Genomic DNA, 9,897 nt, shown 5'->3' on the forward strand with positions numbered 1-9,897 from the left:
TGCAAGTACTTTCTCATTAAAGTATTTTCAAATAATTCAAACAAGTTTATTTGTAAATACTTCAAAAACATGTGAACAACATTTTCAAATACAAATATTTAATTTGAATCTGTATTTGACCAATACTGCTTGTTTGTGACTGTATAATCTTAGGGTTGTAGCTAGGTAAGCTGTTTATCTTAGTTGACTTAGTTATTGCACTTGTGCCTATTCAAATATTGCTTGTTTTATTTGCATAGACTGATTTGTTGCTGTTTTTGTTGTGTTAATCAGATTAACCTACAGGGTTCAAGTTAAACTACGCGGTCGTTCCCTGCACTTGGAATTGTACTTCCCTCTAGGGTTTTCAACACACCTGTTCGTGGTTTTGGTTATACACTTTGTCGCTCTGGATAAGAGCGTCTGCCAAATGCCTGTAATGTAATGTAATGTAATGTAATGTTTGTGTCTCTTAGTATCATCTGTAATAGGGATGTTGAGAAGTTACCAATCAAGTGTAGACTTATTGCACTAAGCTCTCTTAGGACTATATTATATCCTCTGGAATTAAACTGCACTTTGACCTCTGATCTTTACACTTGTGTTTGCATTGTAAGCCACTCTGGATAAAATTGTGTTCAAAATAGCAGAAAGTAAAGTACAGTATATTACATAAGCAGGAGCATCTGAGGTCTTATATTTTCTTCCAAGAATAGACTACGTCCTGCTTTGAAACAATTTTCAGTTCTTCATTTTTCATAGATTTTCTGGAGGAAAGGAAAACTTACTAAAGGATGTCATTAGTAGGGAAAGAAGGCTGGTGCAAAACTATTTTTATTTTTGTCTGTTGCATGTTGTGATGCTTTCTATGCGCCCCCTTGTTTTTGTCTAGAAGCCACAGGTTTCAGCTTGCACCAGTGGCCGTGCACTCACTACAGTTACACAGATCTACCAGACACCCTAATAAAAGGAATAAGAGGGATGACAACCATGATTGTATATGTAAATACTGTACAATATCTACAATGCATAAAAATAGCCTTTCATTTCCTAAGCAGATGCCATTGGATCATTTTTTTAAACAGATTTTTAAATTGTTGTAATTAGTTTGCTAAAGTAATTAGCCAAAATAATAAAAGTAAATTATATTTTCCATCTACAACCGTGCTTATTATAAACACACATAATTCCGACACACTGAGTAGACAAGCGGGACTAAACTCTACCTTTGTTCAGATTTTTCACGTTCATGCTGTAAATATGAAATCTCTTACATGTAAGATGTCAGTGGATAACACTGTGGAAGAAACATTTTAAACAAGAAAAACAACATTGTGTTGAACACAAAGAGATACAATAACTGAAATTTAGGACGGCGACAATCTTATTGTACTGGTACGGGACGGGCGCGGAGAAAGAATTGTAGCACTGTTAACGGTTATTACTTTTCATTTGGGTTTAAACAATTAAAGATTAGAAACGTGTCTTTAAAAGGCGATATTTAATTCAAACAACAATGGACAAACAACAAATTATACATGATGGACGGTGTCAGTTCTGGGAATTAGCTGTTGTTTAACTATCGTATTTCTGTTACTACAAGTGCGTGAAACGTGTTATAATGCTAACACGGAATTTTGCACTTTGCATTTATGCACGACCCTATATTTGTAAATTGATGTACAAGGGAAATCGAAAAGGGAAGAACTTAAATCACCGAACATGTTTCACATCGGATCTATTTCGCCTTTACACATGTATCGCAAAATGACGTCTGTTTTTCCGGGTTACAATAAATAAATAAAAACTTGTTTGTAACATGACTAGTTTCTTGAAGACTATTCCGCGCCAAATAGCTATATATATTATACATTCATAATTTTATTTCACGTCGTACTACTTATGTGATTGTTTACAGTATGATAGCGTGAAGCCAAAGCGAATAGAGAGCCTCTCTTCACGTGACCCTATCATTTTCCGTTCCTTGCGTTTTCTTCCTCCGACCGCTCTTTTTCTATACATCGGGCCCACGTGTGGATTGTGGTCGAACCGAACCTGTTTGGGCCAGCTGTAAACCCCATCCACCATCTCAACAAAACTATTGACGCCATGGCTTCGTCGTTTGAGCAGATGAGGGCTAATGTGGGGAAACTACTACGAGGGATTGACAGGTTTGTGCATCGATTATCTCCAAATACCAAAAATGTGTACTCGGCAGAAGCTAGCAAACTGTATCTATCTTCTTTCATTTGTTAGATCTTAGTTTAATTCCATAGTTTGTCTACAGGTTTTTTAAGGTAATGGACCCTTTGAAGCCCCGTTTTACCAGTTAGGTCGAATGATATACGCTAGCATGTGTTAGCTGCAGTAGCTAGCTAGCCAATGTGGTGAATATAGCAAACTGGGTTTTAACCCGCTTACTTAACGTTTGACGTGATTTGCAGTAGATGGCAGTGGTAGAACTAGCTGGATCACCATTGTGAAATCAGTTTATGTGGGTGAATATTGTACTGTGCAAGATAACATAATCTATTGACTGCAGTTTAAACCAACTCCCATCTTCCTCTTCTCAGGTATAATCCCGAAAATTTAGCAACGCTGGAACGTTACGTTGAAACACAAGCAAAAGAGAACGCTTACGACCTGGAAGCCAATCTCGCTGTTCTCAAATTGTGAGTCGCCGTATTTGCGTCATGGTGAATGTAGTATCAGCATTTACAGAAAGTAATGCGTGCACCTATACATGTATTGCTGTCATATTTGTTTACAGTTTGGTCCACAACCACTGTGTTCCTCGTACTCATCACCAGTGTGCTCTGACTCTAGGTACCAGTTCAACCCAGCCTACTTTCAGACAACCGTGACGTCACAGATTCTGCTGAAGGCCCTGACCAACTTGCCTCACACTGACTTCACTTTGTGCAAGTGTATGATCGACCAGACACACGTATCCTTTCGGGACCTTTCAGTCACCTAGGTTAGACATAGTCTGTCCCAGGAATGGCATTTTTCTCCCAACTTGTAAATGTGCTATGAAACACAAAGGACGATATTGAAATATACATATTTTTGTGGACTCAGGGAATTTATGGGGACACAAGCATTTATTGGCAGTTTAAAAAGCACGCTAAAAAGTTGAGTTGTATAATAAAATGCAGCGGGTGAGTGACTGCATTGTGCAGCATAGAAGTTGGTATGTCATTTACTGAATTTATATTTTCCCTGAGAGAGAAGTACCTGCAAGTATTGTGTTTGTCTTGTGCATCTTGATTCAGAATACCACCTGTCCTTAAATAGTAAAATGTATAAATTAATAAAAAGCATGTAAGAATGCCTCACAGGGCTTTAAATAAATACAGTCATAACTTGTGGGTTCATTCAGTTAAGTGTGCTTTATCCACTGGTGGCCCAAGACCTGCTCTCTGCCACTCCTAAAATCAAAAATAAAGGAAAGAATCTCCCACTTTTAGTTTACTGCTGAGGTGTGAGAAAGTGTTTTGTTCAAATGTTTCAATTTGTTTAAAAAAAAAAAAAAAAAAACCCTCTATGGTCAGTGCAAGAAAAAAAGAGCTTAATTAAAAGCCTTGCAAATCTTATTTCTGAATTGGTAAATAAGTAAATTGACTTGTTTTGAGGCCTTTGGTCTGCTAGGGGGCGCTCTGTTTCCTTGACTACAGTGTCGCAGCAGGAGGAGCGTCCGATAAGACAGATCCTGTACCTGGGCAACCTCCTGGAGACATGTCACTTCCAGTCCTTCTGGGTGAGTGACATTTCACAGCTATCTGTTTACTGCATAACACTGTTCTTCACTTGGTACTTCACTTAACCCTGTGTTTGACTTTGCTCAGAGTCTTTCCAGTCTAAAAAGAGAGGCATACTGAAAAGAACAACCTAGTCTTGTGATTAGGGTGCCGTGATTATGGTTTTGTGGCTGGAGGGATTGTCTGTTCTCGTCTAGGGTGGGGCATTTCTCATCCCTCACTAGAGGTCGTCACTTGTCTGGCTGGTTGTGTCTATTTGGGGAATGTCTGTTGTTACGGATGTTGTCTGTTCTGAACATTTCAGGAAAGAGTACAATTTTCACCACTTCCATCATTCTGTTCATTGCTATGACACTCTGGAGGTGATGCTGTTGTGTGGCTTGTGATAAAATGCCTACGCTACACGTGAGCAGTAGCAGTGGTTTGTGGGGTCAGATTCTCAAAAGGAGATTTTGTGTGTCATTGTTCCTTGGGTTACTTACATTTTACAATGCAGAGTAGGCTTGACTGCCCTTGTCTAAAAAAAGAAAAACAACTTGCTGTTTGTTTCTTATGTCCTCTTGGTGTGGCCTTGCGGGTGGTTCATCTCTGGGATCGACAGTCAAGCCTGGAAGAGAACCGAGAACTAATCGATGGAATCACGGGATTTGAGGACTCTGTCCGCAAGTGTGAGTGGCCCCTCCTATACAGTGTGATGCTGTGCTAGTGCGATTTGCTAGTTCTGTCCATTGACTCAGCAACCCAACATCCTGTTTTACTACTTGTGTGCCAAAATGTCTATTTCTATCTGTGGTGGGTCTGGACTGTAATTGTGCTGCCTTTGAGTTGTTACTGCAACTCCCAACTGAAAGAAACCAGGAGGTTGTAGGTCATTTGCCAGTGATGTCCTGATAACTGTCCTTTTGACCCTCTCATGCCTGTGCTGTATTGTGCTGTATTAAGCTCCTTTCACTCATGGAACCCACAACATTGCCAGGTTCCGTTATCCAGGTTAGGTAGTGCTTTACCCTGTTCACACACAAGTCTCCTATACGGTAAGATGCCATGTCGAGTCTGTCCGAACATGACACGATTGTTCTGGATAGATTAGGCAAAGCAAGATGTCTACCTTCCAAAGCAATGCAGAACAATGCATTAGTTTGTCTTTGAAACAACCAGATGTTTCGCTGAATGAGAATTTTAGCAGTGATGTAAATCCTATCAACACAACACACATGAAGAGCTTTAAATAACTTATGGTAACATCTTTAGCCGTTATAGCTTCATTATATGATCCTGAATAACTAACAATAGATAAACAGTAGAAGCATGGTTTATCAGCTAAGAATCAATACTTATATGCAGTGTTGTTTTTGGTAAAATACAACAAAAAGAATTATGCCAATTATACAAGTTAAATAACTAGCTATACTAGCCATTGGTATGTAGTGCTTTCTACATTAGGTAAAAAAGCAAGTTAAAACTGGAAGAGCCTGTCAGGTGTTTACCAGGAAGAAGTATTGCAAGCAAACAAACAATTTTGTAATGGTGTTCTTATGTTCAAAATTACCTCACAAAATCACACAGTACAGCTCCGGTATCTTCTATGTGCACCTTCTCTTATTTGTGCAAGAAAAGTATTTATGTTCAGTAATGTATTTATTAAAGAATTGTGCCAGGAACTAGGTCTTGTGTAACAACATCATAACCTTTTGTGTGCTTTATCTGGAAATGTCAGCTTTTGTTCACACTCGAGACGAATTACAGAATTACCGTTAATCTTACTAGGTCCTGAGCCAGCAAATTGCTGAATCACCTTACACGGACAGTCGACTCTGTACACACATGACGCCAACACAGAATATTGCTGGAACATTTACGGGCTAATATGCTAATATGTGTCAAAGGGGCTTTAGTTAAGTATCGCTATGGGCCATTTTCATCGCCCTCGGTTTCTGTGCCCAAAAACTTCTGTGTGCATGTTCTTTGATTTTTACTGCCAACCGGGTCGATTTTCAGTTGAAGTGCGGTTCTGTGTTCCATTGTGCGTTCGTGGTTTCGCCATTAGGAGGAGTGCACAATCTGAAATTTCAGTCTTGCTGGAGCCATAGCTGAATGGAGGTTCCCTTGTGATAACAGAGGCGATCTGCCTTGTAAAGAATCAAAGAGAAACAGCTTCTCTATAGTCTGTAGTCATTTTCATTTGCGCACATTTTAACCAGTAAACATAAAACACTAAGGGGTAAGTCCACTAAGAAAAGATATCGACTGTATATACTGTTGAACACTGTTTATTGCGCAACAGTTGCGACTGCCATCTGTCATATTTATGACAGATTCGTTAATTATTAATGCATATAAAGTAGTTGCGCAGCCACACCCACATACTCTTCACCAGTACAATAATGTCACATTTTAGTTGCTTAGCAGGATGCTTAATCCTTCATATTAGCCTTAAGATAATTTGTGCAGCAAGGGTGATGACAGGTTTCATCTTCTCTGCTCCATTCTTTCACGGTTGAGGCTGTGACTAATATCAATTGTCTGAGCGCAGTTATTTTTCTAAACTCAGAAACAAGTCTTGGTCTCATTCTCTCTAAATGCACGTAGGCTGGCTGGCTTTGCTCTCACTTCGAAAGTTGAGCAAGTGCCGAATCAAACATGGCTATTGTTTTTTGTTTTTACAAAGGATTAATTTTAATGTTGCATACAAATAACGTTACTGGAATAATGAACTAAAGAGCCACAGATGACTTTTTCAGTATTTCTTGAAACTACTATCTCAATTCATATGAATCGACCATTTTGAATGAATTCTTATTATTAATGTAAATGTGAACTTTTGATTTTCCAATTATGTCTCCTAATATGAAATGGCCTATTTGAATTATAGCAGAAAACAAATTACAAGGGTCATTTCAACCTTTGCCTTCAAACAATTCTAGTATTGAATGTGACAGTGACAAATTTCCATTACCATCACATTTCCAGTCATCCTAAAAATAAAAAATTCCATGGTTACGAGTAACTGGTGATCATTTATTTTCATCGAACATGACCTGTACCGAGCCCCTGAAGAACTTGTCTTACAGGAGATTGTATTTACAAAGGCAGTGTTTCCGTGGTAGACATGCTTCCCTGTATCGGTGCTGATGACCTACTGCCTCCTGTAAAGCCCTGTGGCTCTATAAAAGGAGCCTACTTAAGTTTTAAGGCACCATTGTGCCGTCTACCGTAGCTCTGAGCAGTTTTCCCTCTATGTATCCTTCCTGTCCTTCTCTGTTTCTGATGTCTGTGTCTTCCTGTCTCTGCAGTCATATGCCACGTGGTGGGGATCACCTATCAGAACATTGAGCACCGGCTCCTGGCAGAGATGTTGGGCGATCCACTTGGTAGGTTCTACCCCAGGGGTGCAGATGTGAATTTTAGTCATGAGCACTGATCGCCATTTCAAATAAAATCTCCCCACTGATGGTTAGCTTCACGGTTGTGTGAAGTCAGCATTTATACCAGTTGCATTTTGCCCCTATTTACCTGAGGACAACACAACGCAATAGTTTTCAAATTTGAAATTGTTACATTTGCTCAGATGCTTAAACGTTTATCCGGAGCAACGCGCACAACTTACTGTGTTACAATCTATTTATACAGCTGGGTTTGCTGAAACAAGGTAGGTTGAGTATCTAGTTCAAAGCTGAAATGGCAGTTACCCACCTGTGAATGCATTCTTCTAGAGTTATAAACTCTGTCCCCAAACCACTATACTACACAATCTACCCTGCTGTCTTCACAATATTGCCAATTTTTATTGATGATTTGCATTATAACCTGTTTGCCATGTGTAATTGGCAGCTTCACGTGTAACTCTCTGCCCCCCCCCCCCCCCCACCCCATAGACACCCAGGTGAAGGTGTGGATGAGCAAATATGGCTGGACTGAGAGCGAGGATGGACAGATCTTCATCTTCAACCAGGAAGAGAGCGTCAAGCCCAAGAACATTGTGGAGAAGATTGACTTTGAAAGTGAGTGTCACATTGGGGTGCCTGCCTGGCTAATGGTGTTGGTTGGATTTGTTTGCCTGTCCCATTTTCCTGGCGGCCTTGCTGTGTAACAAAAAACAAAACAATAACAGTATTCATGTTAATTCAACACACGCATTTAAAGAAAAAATAAATACATTCATTTATTATTTATAATTATAATCATAAAACTTCTGTGTCTGTAGGGGCTGTTGATCCTTCTAATAGGACTGCACATTTTTCATACTTTGATAAGGAATTAATGTTTTTTTAAATAATTTTTGAAAATTTGTGTAAGTGTTTTTTTTTTATATTTGTGTATTTTGTACAGTTTAGGAGGAAGTGTGCACCAATTCTCTCTCTCCCTCCTCCCTCTCTCTCCCTCTCTCTTCCTCCCTCCCTGCATCTCTCCCCCTCCCTCCCCGCAGGTGTGTCGAGTATCATGGCTACATCCCAGTGATATCAATACATGAATTGGTGCACACAGACTTGATGCACACAGACATTCAGAAGACAGGACCTCCAGGCTTTTTTTTTTTTTACCTCCTAATACATTTTCTGTACCGATACCATTCACATTAAACCATTTATCTAAAACAAAGAAAGGTGGACCTTAATGTTCTTACTGTAAAATAATTTTTGTTGACAGAAGAATTGCTGTTAAATCATTCACAAATGCCAATGCATGCACTCACACACACACACACACACACAAAGAGCTGTTCTTGCATAGCAGACTGTGTTCTGTGGCAGAAGTTTCTGGGCCTTACCTGAGCTTATCTCCTTTCATCTGAAATTGTGTAAGTTGAATGGCTGAACCAATAATTAGAGGTCCAAGCAGGAACCCTGTTGTTTTATTATTGTTATTATTATTATTTGAATTATTATTATCATTTTATTTTTTTTATTTTTTATTTTTTCTCTTCTCCTGGGAAAACGCATATATCTCCCAGATGGTATGGCAAAAAATCTTGAAACTTGGTTGGCATGTTAGGGATGTGTGAAATTGAAAACTATTACAACATGGCAGATATTGACCTGGTGGTGGTGCTATAGAGCACGTTCAAAAATGTCAAACTTTGAACAGTCATAACTTTTGAACTGTTTCACCTACAGACATGCAACACACCAAGACTATTAGAAGCCCCTGTTCAAAAGGAAAAAAATATATTGGGCCGATACAATGTGCAGCCTATATTTTCTGATATTTTGACATTTTTTTAAAAACACTAAAAAAATCTAATGAGCCGTCCATCCGGTTGATGACAGATTCGGTGTGCTCAACCTTTGTACTAGTCCCAAGCTAAATTGCGAAGCAATAAGTCAATAAATGGCTGAACGGTGCGCCAATCAAATTGACTCATATTGGGCATAACCATTAAAATTACTCTGTGGGTGTAATTTAATGGCAGTCTTTATATTCGCGTATGTTAGTGTTAGCCGTCTCCCTGCAGGTGGTAGTAATTCATTAAACCTACCTGTCCCATTTCCATAGTTGGGGGATTACTGTAAAACTGCGACTGTTTTCATTCAGTTTTTCTGTGAAATAAACGGAGAGTCGTTTTCTCTCTTAAACTCCTAAAACTTGTGGTCTCGCTACAACCACAGTGATTTCTTTCATGTTGAAACTACTACTGTCGTTATTTTAAAAGATAATCGTTAATCGAATTTCTTTCGAGAACCGTGCCGTGCTCTTGCTACCCTCTGCTGCCTTTGGTCTTGGGCAGCATGGTATTTCGTCACCCACCAAATTAAGAAATGTCGGTTGGTTTTTATGCTGGGTAATGTTATCTCGCTACATTAGAAGGAACACTAAACCAGCGGGTTGTTACGTTCAGTAGCATCTTGCTGCAAGGGGTGGTTATATTTTCTGTGGAATTCGGACATGCTCAGACTGGATGCTGTCGCGTTTCAGCTATCTCCACGTTTAGACATTCCAGGTGCCCAGTGCCACGGACCTCAGGGTAAACATGGAGCCCGCAGTAAACACTTCCAAATAATGACATTGCTATAAAGTTTCGTGATTTTGGAAAATGTGCATTATTACCATTTCAGAGTTTTTACTATGCAGGTTTTTTAAATTTTTTATCAAAAGGTATATTCTACAGTGGTTTTCATTGTTGATAGATGCACATGTTCATTTGTGCGTGATGCATTTT

The 9,897-nt window shown here is 39.2% G+C and overlaps 1 protein-coding gene across 2 annotated transcripts; it reads left to right on the forward strand.

The window, feature by feature from the left end:
* The first annotated feature begins 1,735 nt into the window (after nt 1–1,735).
* Nucleotides 1,736–8,285, forward strand: eif3k (eukaryotic translation initiation factor 3, subunit K). Of its 2 annotated transcripts, none has more exons than XM_035383781.1 (8): nt 1,736–2,150; nt 2,553–2,651; nt 2,806–2,926; nt 3,662–3,739; nt 4,342–4,408; nt 7,034–7,111; nt 7,616–7,741; nt 8,167–8,285. In XM_035383781.1, exons 1-8 carry the CDS (start codon nt 2,089–2,091, stop codon nt 8,196–8,198), a joined length of 663 nt encoding a protein of 220 aa, XP_035239672.1. In that variant the 5' UTR covers nt 1,736–2,088; the 3' UTR covers nt 8,199–8,285. The 2 variants fall into 2 exon arrangements, with proteins under 2 accessions (XP_035239672.1, XP_035239673.1); XM_035383782.1 differs by having other exon boundaries at nt 3,665–3,739.
* Nucleotides 8,286–9,897: the final 1,612 nt, after the last annotated feature.

This window comes from Anguilla anguilla, chromosome 12, assembly GCF_013347855.1.
Source record: "Anguilla anguilla isolate fAngAng1 chromosome 12, fAngAng1.pri, whole genome shotgun sequence".
In the NCBI taxonomy this organism is placed as follows: Eukaryota; Metazoa; Chordata; class Actinopteri; order Anguilliformes; family Anguillidae; genus Anguilla; species Anguilla anguilla.